Consider the following 17,630-nt stretch of genomic DNA (forward strand, 5'->3'; position numbering starts at 1 on the left):
GAAAAAAGTTAAGTATGAGAGATTAATAAACACTGAGTAGAACTTAACTTATACCAATGCAAGAAGGGTAGCAAGCAAGCTTTAAAATAATTGAAATTTGAAATAGTTTACTTTGAAATTATGGGTCCATGTTAAAGAGGTAAAGGGGCCCTTTATCAGACCTTGTAGAAAAGAGAATGATCAGAATTGGGTTGATTATAACCAGCAAATGAGGGGGGGATGTGATACAGAATAATGCAATAATGATAGCGATGGTGATGTCTTATTGAGTGCACCACACTGTCTAAATATGGCGCTAGAAAAACTTCAAATATACCGTGCAAATGTAAATAAATTCAACAAAGACATCTTATATCTTGCCACTAATATCTTATTACCCTCCTCGCACCTATCTGTCACTCTTGCTGCCAATGTTATGACCCACTGCCTCAGATACATTCTTAAAATTCATCATATTCGCTTAGAGAAATTACTTCAACACAACAACCAACCTGCGGATGGCCGCTACTCCTCGAATACCGGGGAAAGAACAACAAAGAAGAAAAAGTTGATACAAAAGGGTACACGATTTCTAAAAGTACAATTTTGCATCACCCACTAGAGTTCCGAGCTACATCCTGGTGGCCGGGTCTGGTGCCCTCCTGCTTGCTGCTCCACTCACTGATATTTTAAGGAGCAAGCCCGGATAGCTTAGTTCTATATTTCAAAGGGAAAGGGGGGGGGGGCTATATTAGCAAGAATAAGGGACCTTCAAATCAATACATAAATAATAAAAAAAACGGGCAAGTTGATTGGGTCATATGTATAATCGAGAGAGGGCCGATTTACATCTGGAAGGACGCGGGGAGGAAGGTGGAGCAAATTTTTATTTTTCATATCTCACCTTCAAGGTGAGATATGAAAAATAAAAATTTGCTAATGAAACCTTAATTGATGCAAATGAAATGCACATTCGCAGGAAAGTTATTGGAATCAAAGATTTATATGATCTATTTATGGAGAAAAAATGAGAGAGACTCCCCAATCCACTGAATATAATCCTTTCTGATAGCATTTGTTTTTTCATTAATCCTTTACAAAATAAGCCATGGTAAAAAGCCGGGGTAAAAAGCTGATGTCAACTTCCTCGTAAACTTAAAGGACAAGTCCAACCCAACAAAAACTTGATTTGAATAAAAAGAGAAAAATTCAACAAGCATAACACTGAAAATTTCATCAAAATCGGATGTAAAATAAGAAAGTTATGACATTTCAAAATTTCGCTTCATTAAAAAAAAACAGTTGTATGAACGAGCCAGCTACATCCAAATGAGAGAGTCGATGATGTCATCCACTCACTATTTCTTTTGTTTTTTATTGTTTGAAAAATGAAATATTTTGATTTTCTCGTTGTCATGTGAAATGAAGTTTCATTCCTCCCTGAACACTTGGAATTCCATTATTTTAACATTTTGTGCTTCAGGCAAGGAGGTCCTAATCGTCAAATTCGTAAAAATTGAAATATTGTATAATTCAAACAATAAAAACAAAAGAAATAGTGAGTGAGTGACATCATCAACTCTCTCATTTGGATGTAACTGGCTCGTTCATATAACTATTTCGTTAAAAATAAGCCAGCGAAACTTTGAAATGTCATAACTTTCTTATTTTACATCCGATTTTGATAAAATCTTCAGCATTGTGCTTGTCTGATTTTTCTCTATGGATTCAAATCAACATTTTTCTGAGGTGGAATTGACCTTTAAGTGTATTGTACTTCACTTTGACATATTTGATCTGTAAGGGGTAAAATGAATTGTTAAATGTCAAAAGATCCTTCGGAAAAAATTGGATGCCTCGCAGATCGCATTCACGTATCGTCAGGCATGAAAGGGGTGTGTCAAATTTTGTTTACATGCTATCGCTAGACTATACGCGGTCACATGTGTGCGAGAGGAGTTTTGTAATCGCCATCAATAATGCAAAGTCAGAGAGTTTTCATGACAGCCATCCGTAAAATGTCTTCCAACAAAGAACCGCTGAGCAATTTTGCAAACTTTGGCAAGAAGATAGTTTGTATTGGCAGAAATTATGCGTAAGTATAAATGTAATTGATCAGGAATCGATCTACCTGAATAAATGCAAACTTCATGTTGTAGTCCCACATACTGAAAGATCTGTAGTAGAGTTGCTGCAGACAGTGGGTGATACGGTTTTGAAATCTGGTGTTGGTGTTGACTGTTGTGACAACGCCAACACCGTGCTTAAAATAAGGCTGGTGTTGGGATTAACCTTGGGAAATCCTGGAAAATATGACCTACTTCCTGCAGTACGTGTTGAAGGATGGTGTTAAAATTTGAATGTCGTCTGCTGAATTGCGGCCTAACTTAAGGCCTAAATTGAGGTAAATGCTTCTTTAAGTATCAGTTAATATATTATAATGTAAAATGGGTACTCACCGGTTCTGTTCTTTCCAAATTTTGTGTTTTCATCCCCTCTTCTGGCCAACTCTTGTGATACCTGTTGACGCAATAGGATCGTGTACATGCAAATCCAGGGCGAGTTGGAATGGATGTGACTATTTTGGAGAGTAGAATTATCAGCTAATGCGAAGCTATTTTCCTAAGTTGCTATTTCTTTTTTTGCATCCATTGCACAGTGCAAGAAATAACTGGAAAAAGATTCCCATCAGCATATATGGTAAAATTAATCTTGCGAAATTACCACAATACTCATGTTTTGATGAAATGATTATCAAAATCAGACGTTTCTTTTACAAAATGTTTGATCAATGTGTTTTTTTTTAATTCTATTTATTTCATAATCTCAATAAAAACATCAAATAAAATCAAAATTTACAAAACTTCAAATACAATCAAAATTTACAAAGCAAATAAATTAACACAATAGAATGAACATATAACAATTGAGAATACTGGTATTCACTTTTACTCTTGACCATATCCGAAACCACCAATCATTCAGTGATTGATGTTTTGATTTTGATCTAGATTTTATCATTTTGAGTATAAATGACTTTCCGTCAAATCATATAAACATTTTTCCAACTTAGGGTGTAAATTGTTTCCAATTGTCTTGACAGAGAGCATGCAGCAGAGTTGGGTAATAAGGTTCCTACCAAGCCTTTGATCTTCTTAAAACCAACATCAGCATACCTTCAACAGGGACAAGGCTACATCAAGGTATGTCATTACTAATGTTTATCTGGTGGGTGTTTCATACAGCTGTTCATAAGTTAAGAGCGACTTTCTTATGCGCTCAACCATCGCCAATGAATAGGCTATATCATTTACCACAAGAAAGGATCATCAGTCGTTCTTAAAGTCGCTCTTAACTTACGAAAAGCTTTATGAAACAGCCCCTTGTTCTGTTTTCAATTTATTCATCCATCTGGTCAGTAGCAAGACATGAGCAAAAGATAGAACAAGTAGGGCAATTCCATAAAATATGTACGTCCAACCCCCTATATGTGGGGCCTTCATGAAATATTCTGTCTCTGATTTCTTGTTCTTTTGACAGTCTGTGTAATTTTCTCAACGGACCATGACTAGGTCAGTTTATGAAGTGAAGTAAAACTTCTGAAGTGAAAAATGGGGGTAGGATGAACAAAAAGGTTGATCATTTTATGGAATTGCCCAGTACTTTTTCCCTTCCTCAAGGCAGATTATTAAAGAGCTTTTTGTGAATGAGAGAAGCAGTTTTAATTCAACTTGAATGGTTATCCATGGGAACACCAAATTATCATGTTGATAGGACGTTGCATGTTTTCAATAAGATAATTCGTAACTCTGAATTTGCAGTAGTGGAAATGATTGTTTTTATATTTCAGGGGGTAATTAGTATTTCTTTCAAATATTAACCAATCTCTTTTTTTTTGTTATAAATTATGGACTTTCATATCTTTTTTGCTGTTCCACCATTTCCCTCTCCTTTTCAATGTTTTTTTGTCAACTAAAAATAATACTAGTAATAAGGCCTATACAGACGATAATTAATTATGAATGATAATTATGATGAGTACAAGATATTGTGAAAAATCCATCTTAGTTTTATATATATGTGAAACAGTCAAGAAATGGTACATTCAGTTTTTGCAAATGTGTCATTGTTCAGTTGAAATTTTGTTTTGACACATTTCCAAGAGAAGGTACAATTAATGATGAAGGTATAATACCTAAAATTCAAAACAACTCAGTTCCCATCAAAATTTTATGAAACAAATTGAAAAAGATATAATTTAATGTATTTCCTTTTATTCTCTTACTCGTAGCTACCTCCAAACTGTACAGAGATACACCATGAAGTAGAGCTTGGTGTCATCATCGGCAAATCAGGTTGCAATATCCCAGAATCCTCTGCCATGGAGCATGTTGGTGGGTACACCCTCGCCCTGGACATGACTGAAAGGAAACTACAAAGTGACCTCAAGTCTAAAGGTCATCCGTGGAGCCTGGCCAAAGGTTTTGATACTTCCTGTCCGGTTGGTGGTTTCCTAGACTCTTCAGAGATCAGTAATGTTGATGATGTTAGGCTGTGGTTAAAGGTCAATGGAGAAATGAAACAGGATGGGAATACCAAAGACATGATATTCCGTGTGCCAAGCTTACTGAGTTTCATCAGTCAGTACATGACGCTAGAGGTCGGTGACCTCGTACTGACCGGGACTCCCTCTGGTGTTGGACCAGTTACAAGCAAGGATGTTATTGTCGCAGGAATTAACGATGATTTATTACAGATTGAGTTTGCTGTAGAATGATCAATGTTCAAAGTTCTTAGTAGACTTCAATCATTTAGTAATTGACAATTTTTATGCAAGATTTGGTCACAAATCATAGTTTGGACCCATTTCATTTTTTATTGCAAATTCAGAAGTGCCTTTAACTATTTGTTTTATCATCTTTTTAGGTATCAGGTATTTTGTAAGCTGTGCAAGTTGTTTTTACAAATATCAGTTCTAAGTTCAATGTGTTTTGGGGAAAAAATAATCCTACGTAATCACAACCCACCTGACACATTATGGCATGTAATTTAGGCTGTGCAAAAGCATAATAAAGCTTATTTTGAAACTGGCTAATTTCAGAGTTTTACAAGCAAAATACTCAGTCTGCAAACAATTCATACATGTATGTGTGAAACTTGCTTTGTAGAGCTCTAGCAAAATTTCCATTTGTCGATTTTACTTTTAGCTCCGTCTAGGCCTTCAAAGTATATTTACATGATGAAAATACAGCTATAGAGTCATTGTTTATTTTTTTAGTAGCATTATGTTCTGAAGTATTAAGATTATTTGAATTTACTCACACATCAGGCCTTTGTATTTAAAGATAAATTCCAGTTTTGGTAACGATCTCAAAATGACTTTTTACAGAATCTAATATAATGACCACCCAAGTGCCTGTTTGTATGAATAAAAAATATGTGCCAAAGGATTATGGAAGAAATTGTGTAATTGCTGAGAAATAAGCAAAATAAGCGCGGATTCGGTCACTTCCGTCGGGTCTTTATTCCAGCAATATTAATACACTGTCCCACGTGTGCCTATCTGTGTTGGTGATCTTCAGTGTGAACATTTTTCAGCGTAGATTTCAAGATTTCACAAAGTTCAGCTTATGTAACTGTACCAGAGCTAGATCCTCGATGATATTCTGACAATTAAGCCTGGTTTTACAGACTTTCTCATGAAATCAGTGTTTACTGCAACTACTGGCATTTCTCTTTAAGTTGCATATTTTCTGATCTTCTTTATATTTGTATGTCTAATTAATTTTCATATTTTGACTTTCATATTCTTTGTTCTTTTCCCCAAGATATCTTGTATATTCTTATTTCTTTTATTTTCTTTTCTTAGTACTCTGAAACTTTCCTATAAACCGCTTTATGAATTATTATTATTACCGGTATTGAATATGCCTCTATGAATACATGTTAAATTTGCATATATGCATGAATATATCTCTCCATTTCTTGAAGACAAGTCTATTCATTTCGAGGGTTCAACATGAAAAACAAACAAACCAAGGAAGAATTATGAATGTTTTGTATCTTATAATTTATTACTGCATGTATATAATACATAACAATTTTTTCACAAACAACTTCATCACAAGATGGACAAGTTAACTGTAAAATTAGAAACTTGATAATTTGTTCAGTGTATTGAGTACCAAAGTGATGACGTCACAAAACGATTTTTTAATTGCATTATAGCTAGTTAATACTATATCTCTCCAGAGCATGATTGAAAAAAAAAATCCACAACTCATATTTGGTGGAAATCAGTGCAGAGAAGCCGAGGATGTGGCCGTGTGAAATACCCATTCAGCTCCATTGAAATCAATGTAAAAGAATTATCCTGATCCAGATCAGTTATGAACCAGGCAAATTTACTCTTCTTCACTGGGTCTTATTAGGTATCCATTAAGCTATACCTTTTGCCCCAATGAACTGCTTCATTTCAAATTTGGAAAGTGGAGGTTTTTCATCACGTTTTACCGGAATCAGATGGTCATGAAAATGCTGAAATGCAGAATTTGAGAACCTCCCATTTTGGTACTCTATAGTATATTGTTGTAACTTGAATTTGAATTCTGATGAAATACTGTTAAAAAATTATTTGTAAATAAAAATATTTATGAATTTCAATATCTAAAACAGACTGACCCTTGATTTTTTGTGTTTTTTTTTCTGAACATAATCTTACTTAATTCTTGCATTACAAATTTTAAATAAAAAAAATGTTGACCAATTTTTAAGTTTATTACTACATTTTAAGAATGTGTCCTGTCATATGAATGGTATGAAATACATGAAAATCCTATTTTCAAGATCCGAACTTCATAATTCAAAATGAACATTCATTTTGAATGGTATTCCAACCAAGAAAGTATTCAAAAGGCAATTAGAAGAAATATATCAGATGGACGGCAGCACATAAATGAATGTAAAATTAAAATCTCCACAAGGAATCAAAGGCTTAGAAAAAGACAGATTTAGCAATCTCTAAACTTTTGCAAGATATGAATGTTGGATGATTCACATTATTGAACCTTTACCAAAGCTTTAGCTCTGACATGTAAAGTATCTATATGAAGGGCATGGGTGGTCACTGGTCACACAAAGTTTAAATTGGCAAAGTCAAATCTCTATGGACCACAGAAATCTATCTGATTTAGGTTGAACTGCACTTGGAAGACACACATGTAAATATATCATCATGCTTTGCTTGTTCTGGTGTAAAAATGTACTTCCACTTTATAGCAAATTATGGTCAACATCAACCCCCAAAAAATTAGATTACCTTTATAATATGGATAGATGTTGTTTGTCATATTGAAAGGGAGAAATTGATCAATTTCTTTCAAAGATTTGATATTACTGAAAACTCATTTCTGTAAATCTGGGCAATACCCTTATAAACCTGAATGAGATCTTAAACTCCCCTCTGCTAACATTTCTTGATGCTGGAAAGTTTACAATTTTGTCAGCAACGTACTCTATTACATCAAAGTATTCAATATAATACATAAACATTTGGTGGGGTTTTTTTCAGTATAAAGCCAGTCTCTGAACTGGGTAATCCAACAACCTTACAAAGTACAATGGCAGACAACTAACATGAAAAAAAATTGTTTTCCATGAGACAATTATTTTATACTTGTATGTATCCATCCCCAAAAATACCAATCCTTTGATTTTTACGTGTAACTTTAAGTTGCTTTCAAAACCCCTTAAATATGGCAAGAAAGTGCAGAATTGATTAACATGGAATTCCTTAACATTACTAACTGTAGATCAATAAATCCTATAAAAAAACACAATGCCTAATCAGACATGAGGCTAGAAACAATTATATAGCAATATTGAATTAAGCTTGAATAACCTTTCATATTAGTCCGTCTTTCCATTTACGGTAGATGTATAATACTGTATAATTCTGCTAATCTGCTCTATTTGGTAATTACTATGGTTTATAGTTTGCATCAAGTTGATGAGCAATTTACATGTATGCTATTGAAACTATGAGGAAAACTTGATAGCAACCACATGATTTGGAAGACATATCTGTAGGCAAAATAGATTTTAATTTGATCTCCATATCTTTTCATTCATATCAACCACATGCATTACAGGCAAGCATTAGTAAATCTTGTAAAAATTGTTCACCCTGCATACAAATTGTGAGCACACAATCATCACATCATTTTGCATAGCCAATATCACTTTGATTGATGCATATCAAAATTTGCCTTGCACACACAAGAACATGAAACAGAGAGAAAGGCACATCTTCCATTCTCTACAGTGGATGACCTGGTGATTCCCTGCACAACTACAAGAAGGTCCAGTTACTTATTGCTCAGAGGAGTTCTAGATGGACCTTGCAGCTGACATGGAGTGAGGAAACTGTTGTACTGATATATGTAGGCTCCAAGAATCAAATGCTGTCGAGCGCTAATTAGTCCTTGAACCACTGGCAATCGCTGGAGCATCCAAGCTCTTTGTAGCAAGTTGCCTCTGTTGCAGTTGGCATAGCCATGTCATTTCAAAAAGCATTTGACATGATCGGCAGAAACGTGAAGGTTCTTGACTGCAGATCACAGTACAGTCTGAAGTCTTATGATATCCACAGGAGCTGCACCCAAGCTCTTTCACTGCAGTTAAATTTGCCTCTATATGAAAGCTTGGGCACTCACATAGTTGAGTTCTGGAAACTATCTGACATAGGCTTTATATGAATATTTCCAAGGGTTAGGTTTCAGGTGTGGTTCTTTACTTGAAACAAGCACCTGTGTTGGTGTATCATAGGGTACCTTAGGGGGTTCAAAGGTATGTGTGGTGGAGGTAGGAAGTTCTATTAACCCTTGATCAGGTTCGGGATATTTCCTTGGGAATCTCCTAGTCGTAGGTGGGTTCTTAGTTGGTTTGCCTTGGTATTCAGCTTGATAATCTGTCTTGAAGAACCGGTCTGGTGACTTCCATGTCACAAAGTCTTCCGAGTTGTGCTGTCTTTTCGAGCCATGCTCTAACTTCTTTCCAAGGCCCTGTGGTTTTGAGAAAATTGAAAGTTATAGGTCAAATCAGTGTTTATCCGTTGGCAATTATTCCTCCACTCTATGTGTGTATATTCCTCCCTGCTCCTTCATTATCTATAGTGTGTCTACTCTTGAATGATGATGTTTTCAAGGGCCAAACACATATTAATGAATTAGCTGTACAATAGGAAAGCATGGGGTGCCAGACAAGCTATCATGATATAATCAGACTATATAGTATGGGGTTGTCTCATAAAGAATCTGTTCTGAGTCAACCAGATACTGGGATTCAGCAGCTGATAACAAAAAGTGTTTCATGAAATAATGTAAAACTTTCCTCCACTTTGGGGTTTCAATAAACATTTCATCTTCTTTTTTTTTTACATTTTAAGGATAATTGAAATAAATTCAGTGATATTTTTCACATTTGAATCCATGTTAGGTGTATGTACTTACATGCCCAAAATATACACCATGATCCTGGAAAGAGTTTCTGTTGTCATGCATTGAGAAAGGGTTCTCATGTATGTAGGTCTTCTGTAAAAGAATTGCAAACAAACCATCACGAATTATATATATGTTCTATACTGGTACATAAAGTCCTAACCACAATGACAATGATACACACTTGAAGAATTTCAAAATCAATTAAAAAAAAACTCAAGGCAAAAAAAAAATCGTAAATGATTATCAAGGTAAATTCGCAAAGTTCTGTTGTGTTATATACTCTCCATCACCAATGTTTAATAATTTTCCATACAAAGATAAAATCGTCCCCCCCCCTCCACACAAAAAAAATAATCATGCTGGTACTCAATACTGTACCACTTGAAAGGGTAAAAATATTTGGTCCATATCACTATGAATAACCTTTATCACAACAGTTTGATTTGATTTGTAGAGAACACCATAAGTTTTCCGTACCTCTGCTAATTCATTGTATGCTGGTGGGGGCGGTTGAGGTTTAGAAGAGCTTTCTGGATTGAACTTTGAACTCAGCATGAGTCCTGTTGTAGTACCTGTGTTTCTCATCTCACCCTTGCCTGACCAGCCTCGAGTTTGGAACTGAGAGCAAAAAAGTAAGATTTCAATTATAAAAAAAAAATATAGCACAATATCTCAAAGTATTATAACACAGAATTCCTAGGAGGAGAAAAAGAAGAGGAGGAAGAGGAGAGGGGAAAAAGGAGAAAGAAGAGAAGGGGAGAAAGAAAAGATATTTTGATTTTATAATTTGATCTTACCCAAATTCCATCCTCGGCAGTAGAAGGTGCATGAGCTCTTGACTTCGGCATTCTTAGGCCCTCTTTCGTCAGATAATTTGTTTCCTAGCAGTCGAATGTCAATCCTGCAGGATAAGAAAGAAACATATCGAAACAATAAATCTTGAAGTTATCAAAAATACAAATTAGAAAAACAGACTGGAGATTGAAATGAGAAAAGTATTGTTAACTATGAAAACATTGAGGCATAAATGGTTCAAGATAGTAGAGTTAAGATTATTTTCAAAGCAAAGGTTCTATTTTAGGATTTTATCAAAAAAATTGAATTCAGTATTTTTATAGACACTTGAAATCACACCATTTGGATACAGGTATTCGTCACATCTGCTTCTATGTACAGTTCAAGTATGACCATCAAGAAAAAAAAAGAAGTATTTATTAGATAGTCTAGGGGCCTGTTGCAGAAAGATTTGCGTTAAAACACAAGTTAAAATATCAAGCGCAAGTCCCAAATACGATGTTTCATATTTTGGCTGAAAATCAAGTTGCACAAGATTTTTGGAGTAGTGTTTGATCGCAACTATTTCTGCAACGGGCCCTAGGTTACATACAAATAAATTGTCAGCCTGTGCCTTGCTTTACTCAGCTACAGTATCCAACAACATATTCATGTGTCATGCCTGACCTGTTACACTTGCTCAAGATTTCTAGTCAAAATAATGTTATTTCCACTCGCACATTTTCAAGCAGTCAACGAGACCGAAATCCCAAAGAAGTATGGAGCAGAGAGTTACCGGTAAACAATACGGGGCGCAGAGGGAACACTCCCTCCGATCCACCTGCTGTACCCCGGCCCCGGCATTGTACAACGGGCACCGTACCGTACCACGATTGGGGTAACGTTAACACACGTCCCTGAAATCTTTCGTGCAGTTTTGAACGCTTTCAAACTTTCCCCTGATAAAATAATGATAATGAAACGATAGCAAACTTCAAGAACATAAAGAGATATGCCATAAAACGAATATAAATACTTACAATAAATCGGAAAGTGTTATATTTCGACTTCAAAGCAGTGAAATGCTAAGTAGCTAGCGGTGAGAATGCAGTTCCAGTGGTGGTCGCGTTGTCGCGCTGTATACAATCCGGTTTCTATGGGGAGCGCAATCCCCTCCCTCCTTGGTTACATACATAGTCCGTGCAGTGCATAGGCACACAGTGGTTTTTTTGACCTGGGTCCCGTAACACAAAGGTTAACAATTGATTGTACGCTTGATTTTACGATTGATTGTACACTGTAGTCAATGAAATCAATCATAGAAAAATGTTCTACGATCATTGCTAAGTTTTGTGTTACGGGCCCCGGGTCGGTGTTTTGTTTCGGTTTACAACATGGGTATGATTATATGAGTGCACGTCGCGTCGGGCGCTGACATCTGTTGGTTGCATTTTTTTTTATAAAACCTATTAGGAAAGAGAGGTAGTCTGGGGCCGCAGACTCCAAAAAAGTTTCACGACCAAGAAACAAAAGGACCAAATAGAGAAAAGGAAAGGAAAATTGGTGAAATATGATATTACTTTCGGAATATCTATGTCAAAATCTATAACAAATTATATATTTTTGTATTTAAAAAAAAATAGCTTTTTTTATTGCCTCATACGCCATGTCAGGCCACTATTTTTTTTCTTTCATTCATGAAGACAATGATAGAATGAGAAAAGTAAAACAGAGGAGATCGCAGAAGAAAGTGAGGAAAGAAAAAAGCCATGGAAATAGGGGAAGGGGAAAGGGGAAAAATGAGTAAAGAAGGAAAGAAAGCAAGAAGAGAGAGGGGGGCAGAATAGAGAAAAAAGAGACAGAAAGAAAGGGGAAAAGGAAATGAAAGAAAGAAAGAAATTAAATAAAGATCGAAATGAGGCAAGAAAAAGAGGGAGAGAGAAAGTAAATGAGAGAAAACGAGGGGGAAAAGGAAATTAAAGAAAAGAAATAAATAAAGAGAGAAAGTAAATAAAGAAAGAACAAAAACAAGAGAGGTATAAAAAAAACTAATGAACAACCGAAAGAAAGAAATTAGAAGGGAAAGTTCGAGGAAGGAAGGAAAAGACCACGCTTGCAAGCATGAAATCACAAGAACGTTAGTGGGGCGGACGTCGCATGCACGTGACACTTTCAGATTTTTCATGAAAATTAAACGAAGTTGGCGCCGCGACCGTTCCGAGGTTTACTTCTAAATTTCAACAAAGTATGTCATAAGGGGACATAACGTAAATCAGATCATGCTTTGCAAGAAAATCAATCTACAAGTTGCAGACGAGTGGTATACTGCCCTCTTATGGGTTGGTACACAAGAAAATTTTGAACCGTAAATGAAACGTTTAACCAACTTTTGTGGTGTATACAAACTTGCACTCTAGATGCAAAAAAAAATCACTTTTTTTATCACCATTTGCACCAAGAATTGTCGTTTTAATCCGAAAAAGGTGCAAATTTGACTCTTTTAAGGCGCATAATTTAATTTCTGCACCCTATCGGATGCTATAGCTTTTGCATCTTTTAGGTCATGTCCACCCCAGAAAAATGTTGATTTGAATCAATACTGAAAGAAAAATAAATCAAGCATAATGCTGAAAATGTCATCGACATCGGATGTAAAACAATACAAAAAAGTTATGACACATTTTAACGTTTTCCTTATTTTTAAAAACAGTTACAACTCAGTGATAGGCCTATGCAAATGAGAGAGTCGATGAATGTCCCTCGCTCAGTTTTTTATTTTTTTAAATTTTTATTTGATTTATACAATCAGCGACGTAAGGGGGGGGGGGAACGACTGGTGAACCTTTCTTACGCTCTAAACCATCGCCAATGAATATGCCATTTGCCACTAGAAAGGATCACCATGCAGTTGTTCTTAAAGTCGCTCTTAACTTATGAATAGCTTTATGAAACACCCATAGCAAGTTGCTAGTATAGCAAGTAAAAGCTGCTATTCTACCAGAGTTGCTATCATAGCAACTTGCTATGATAGCAACTCTTTATGAAATAGGCCCCAGGTATATTTGTTAACATGAACTTTATCTTGAATTTAATAGTCATGACTACAATCACTTTTTCATGACTAGGCCTACTAAGAGTGAATTTATGGTCTGAATATAAAACATAATGTTCAAAACTTTTTTTTACATCCGATTTTGATGAAATGTTCAGTTTTATGCTTGTAGGACTTTTCTCTTTTTATTAAAATTTTTTTTTGTTGGAGTGGACTTGTCCTTTAAAGGTGCACAAAATGAGCATAATTTCACTTATTAGCTGCTACTATTGTACCAACCCCTATAGCGTACAAATTTTAACCCCTTTATTAGTGTGTATAGAGGAGTGATATGCAGGTCTTTTGTCTAAAACATTAAATAAGTTAATGAGTATAGTAATGGGGGATATGATTTTGATATAAAATTTTGTGACGTCAATACGAGAAACTGTCCATGTAACACGTGCACATTGTGCAATCAACCAGAAAATAGGAATTTGCTTTTCTAGTGCATTTTGAGTTTGCCAAAAATTAATGAATATGTTCCTCTATTATCCGATATTCAAGCTAATTTAACTTTATGAAATTAATCCCTCGCTCATTGCATTTTTAATTGTTAATGATGTTAAAGTAAATCTAATTATTTGAAGCATCGTTCCGACTTGATGAACTAATACATCTGGAATTATTGTTATCATATTGATTCAATTCTAAGCAACAGTTACTTCATATCTTCTTCCAATTATAATAATCAGAATTACTAAAATAGCACACTCATTCTATCATTTCACACATTTTTACTATCTATCTATTTCTTAAATGGGCCTGTAATATAAAAATATTATTTTTTTCAAAATATGATCGGAAAAATCCTTTCAATACAATACCAAAAATGGAAAGTAAAATACAGGGACGTATAATGAACCAAAATATTTGAGGCGACACATTAGGGCGTACTTCTTTTTTAAATGTATATATAAATCTAATTGTGAAAAGAATATGGGTCATCCACATTTCACTTTCAATATTATACATTTTCGCTTTCCTTTGCTTTCTTTTTCCCCCTTTTCAGGGAACTTTTTTTTTTCTGGGGGGGGGGGGTTAGGATATATAAAATGCATTTTTCACTTTTCATATTTGAATTAATAATGATGATGAGAATAATGATAGTATAATAATAATAATGATAATAATAATAACAACAACAATAATAATGATAATAAATAAATAATAATAACTAAAATTAAATAAATGATAAAGGTGAATGAAGGGCGGAGGTAGATATAGAGGATGCAGTTTTCTTTGTCGTGAACTGTGTGGGTAATTATGTGCCAGGCTGAAGATATTCATACTTTGATAAATAGAGTAAAATTCACAAAGCAAAATGCTGAAAATTTGATCAAAACCAGATGACAAATTACAAAGTTTAGGTCATCGTCCGCTGTCAGTCATCTATCCATTCAGATGATTCAGTCCGTTTCAAGGGAATCCCTCCTCAATCACCCGGAGGCGCTAGGCGTGCAGAAAAATGAAGCCAGTCGAGCCGGAGGCGCTAGAAAGGCCGATGCCGATATTTCTGACGATGCCGTCATACTGTAAGCAAAACTTTCGACCAATCAGCTATGGCGTTTCACTAACTATATAATATGCAAATTACGAGCTGTTGTTAAACGCGTTGCGCGCTGTTTGATTTCCTATTGATTAATAATGATAATTTGATCGTTTTGATGGATATCGATTTTAATGCTTCAGTAGTTTTAATTTAGTTCAATTAGCACATTGATTAATTGGTCATGCGATAGCTGTATCGGTTAGCTATCTCGATGGAAATTTATTTCATCAACGCGTACGTGCGCTTCACAAGCACGCATTCAAAGCGCAGCGCATATACGATAAATAAAACGTGTGTAATTCGCTGCGCCAGCTAGCTAGCTAGCGAGATGGTGAGATGAGATCCCGGATTGCCTCCAATATGTCTAAGAATGACTGACAATGCCTTTTTATTCGATAAATTCTAAAGGATTACAATATTTTTGCCATCATTTTCAACTAACGTTAGACTAGAGTCTGTATCGATCATTAGCTTTCTGTTTATTCCAATTTGCAAAACGCAACTGCAACGGGAAATTCACAGATCTCGAAGTTAATTCGAAGCCCGGAGTCGAAGTCGAATTTCCGACGAGGTGCTGGGGAAATCGCCACCGAGGCTTCTCCTGCATTAATTGGTCATCGGAGCAGTGCTTGCTGCTGTGCCGAATTTCAAACCCCTGCACTATGAATATGCCCTTGCATAGATCAGCTGCTACTCTCTTCGTCGCTCGAGGTTTTTGATTGCATCAATTCATTCAGTCACTTCGCCGTGCTCGACAGGACAATATTTTGAATCTGGTGACACAGTCTTCATGGTCTTGCAATAATGTAAGTTGTACTTGTAGGCCTAGTGTCAGTGAGAATTCCTTTTAGTTATCTAAAATTTAAAAATTATGTTTCAGTGAGTCTATGATAGTCTATGGTCATGATGGGTAGACAGCTGGCAGCCGTCTGTTTTGAGGAGTTTTTTAACATTTTAAAAAATTTTCTCCTTGTACACAGACGGCTCGCTATCGTGCTGCCACCATTAGGGGACTTGCAATGCAAAATCCCCCGTCGGGGCTCTCCAATTTTTGCCCGGGGGGCCACTTACATTGGCGAGTGGATACCATGCGCGACCAAAAAAAACACGTAAAAAGGATGTCTTTTTCACGATAGGGCACGTTACGTACGTAACGTGATAAGGGTGTCAAAAACACAAAAATAATGAAAAAAGGGTATCTATTTCGCTAGGAAAATTACGTGCTTAGGGTCGAATATGTGGGGATGATAAAACAAAATTAAAATTTTTTATAAAGGATGTCCTTTTTGCCCCAAAACTTCGTGTTTAGAGTCCGATTTGAGCGAGGTGTAGAAGTTGGGGTTGTACTAAACCAAATAAGGTAAAGCCGACGACCGAAGGACCCGTAACAATAAAACATTCCTGTACTTGTTTAGGGGTTCATTTCAGGGAATATTTGCCAAGAGTATCGTTTTGTTTCCAATACTTGATAAGGCCTTAAGGGTAGGTTTTCACACGCCAATACTTGTTAAGGGGTGCATTTTCAGTAAATGGAAATTACGTGTTTAGGGTGCTTTTCGAGACCCCATGGTCGCGCATGGTATCCACTCGTGAATGGAAGTGGCCCCCCCGGGAATTTTTGTCTTTAATGAATAAAAATTTTGAAAATTAACGCGACCAAAATGCAAATTAATATTCCCTCTTGGCATTACTTGCCAAAAAAGGAGAAAAATCAACTTAAAAGGAACAAAAACAGTGACTTACCTCGGCTGTCGCGCAAATTCACTTCCCCGTTTTATCCGATCTTAAGACCATAAACATATTGCCATTGAGTCCCCTGACTCCCCTGTACAGATCGCGCTAGAACTTCGGTCTCTGTATTTGGTGAGTGAAGCGAACGGAGTTCAGCTGAACAACCAACATAACAGAGACCGAAGCTTTTGGTCTACATGATGGGGTGACCATAAATGTGCACATTTTAAAATTATCATGAAGTGGATTTTCAATAATTTTTTTTTTCACAATTCACACAAAATTAATTCAAATCCAAATACGGTACCAAATGGAAGGCATGATCCCAATGTCAAATTTGTTTGACGGAATTATAAAGTAGGTCAAGCGTTTCGCTCATATTGCGTTCTCAAACTACTTCCATGGCGACCACTAGTTGCAAAGTGTCATAGAAAAAGTGTGACCTTAATTTGCACACGATCGTTTTGCAAAGCTTTAGAAAAAACAATCAAGCAGACAAATAATTGTATCAGATGGAGGTTAAAATGCCATAAATTTGGTTGGTATCACATTTTACTTATTTGGAGACCTCTAACGTTACTTCTAACCATATATGGGCCAATTTAAAAATGATAATGAAGATGAATTGATATTTGATTTAAATCTCACATGACGAAGATCATGAATGCCAAACCAAAGGCAGGATCCTAGAGTGAAAATTGCTCTACAGAATTATAAAGTAGGTGGAGCCAGAAGGGTTTCTCTAATTCTCTGGTATCATAATCTCATAATTTCTTGGTGATCGACTACCGGTAAGGTAGTGTGAGCTTGGCTGAAAAAGTGACATAAAAATTATGACATTAATTTACTCATGAAAGTTAATTTTAAAGCTTTAGAAAGAAAAGAAATCATGTAGACAAATGAAAGATAATTTTATCAGATGTAGGTTAAAATGTCATAAGAGTAGGGGGAAGCCCCGGTGTAGTAGTCCCCCAATCACTTATATCCGGAGGAGAGACCTGCA

At 35.7% G+C, this 17,630-nt stretch overlaps 3 protein-coding genes across 6 annotated transcripts in view; 2 read left to right on the plus strand and 1 right to left on the minus strand.

Moving 5' to 3' along the window:
* The first annotated feature begins 1,902 nt into the window (after positions 1 to 1,902).
* LOC121425620 (acylpyruvase FAHD1, mitochondrial-like) lies at positions 1,903 to 4,970 on the plus strand. Its single transcript, XM_041621743.1, has 3 exons — positions 1,903 to 2,074; positions 3,083 to 3,182; positions 4,271 to 4,970. The coding sequence occupies exons 1-3, from the start codon at positions 1,959 to 1,961 to the stop codon at positions 4,754 to 4,756; spliced, it is 702 nt and encodes a 233-aa protein (XP_041477677.1). The 5' UTR covers positions 1,903 to 1,958; the 3' UTR covers positions 4,757 to 4,970.
* A 1,060-nt stretch (positions 4,971 to 6,030) lies between these two features.
* Positions 6,031 to 11,406, minus strand: LOC121425391 (testis-expressed protein 36-like). Its single transcript, XM_041621431.1, has 5 exons — positions 11,294 to 11,406; positions 10,277 to 10,380; positions 9,957 to 10,097; positions 9,489 to 9,569; positions 6,031 to 9,041 (listed from the first exon to the last, which is right to left on the minus strand). Exons 2-5 carry the CDS (start codon positions 10,325 to 10,327, stop codon positions 8,712 to 8,714), a joined length of 603 nt encoding a protein of 200 aa, XP_041477365.1. The 5' UTR covers positions 10,328 to 10,380; positions 11,294 to 11,406; the 3' UTR covers positions 6,031 to 8,711.
* Positions 11,407 to 15,200: 3,794 nt separating this feature from the next.
* The window catches only part of LOC121424878 (cGMP-specific 3',5'-cyclic phosphodiesterase-like), a 143,158-nt gene continuing 140,728 nt past the window's right edge, over positions 15,201 to 17,630 (plus strand). For 2 of the 4 annotated variants that reach the window (XM_041620723.1, XM_041620725.1), the window contains exon 1: positions 15,201 to 15,702. The gene's annotated coding sequence lies outside the window, so the exon portion shown is untranslated. The remainder of the gene's footprint in view (positions 15,703 to 17,630) is intronic. The other 2 variants (XM_041620724.1, XM_041620726.1) reach the window with 1 other exon arrangement.

This window comes from Lytechinus variegatus, chromosome 12, assembly GCF_018143015.1.
Source record: "Lytechinus variegatus isolate NC3 chromosome 12, Lvar_3.0, whole genome shotgun sequence".
Classification (NCBI taxonomy): Eukaryota; Metazoa; Echinodermata; class Echinoidea; order Temnopleuroida; family Toxopneustidae; genus Lytechinus; species Lytechinus variegatus.

Bases quoted from the DNA above. Each gene is read 5' to 3' on its own strand.
- LOC121425391 (XM_041621431.1), bottom strand. From the start codon at position 10,327: ATGCCGAAGTCAAGAGCTCATGCACCTTCTACTGCCGAGGATGGAATT. The intron at 10,098-10,276 runs GTAAGATCAAAT...TTTTGCTCTCAG, and splicing joins CTGCCGAGGATGGAATTTGG to TTCCAAACTCGAGGCTGGTC. The intron at 9,570-9,956 runs GTACGGAAAACT...ATTCTTTTACAG, and splicing joins CATACAATGAATTAGCAGAG to AAGACCTACATACATGAGAA.
- LOC121425620 (XM_041621743.1), top strand. From the start codon at position 1,959: ATGCAAAGTCAGAGAGTTTTCATGACAGCCATCCGTAAAATGTCTTCC. The intron at 2,075-3,082 runs GTAAGTATAAAT...TTGTCTTGACAG, and splicing joins TGTATTGGCAGAAATTATGC to AGAGCATGCAGCAGAGTTGG. The intron at 3,183-4,270 runs GTATGTCATTAC...TCTTACTCGTAG, and splicing joins AGGGACAAGGCTACATCAAG to CTACCTCCAAACTGTACAGA.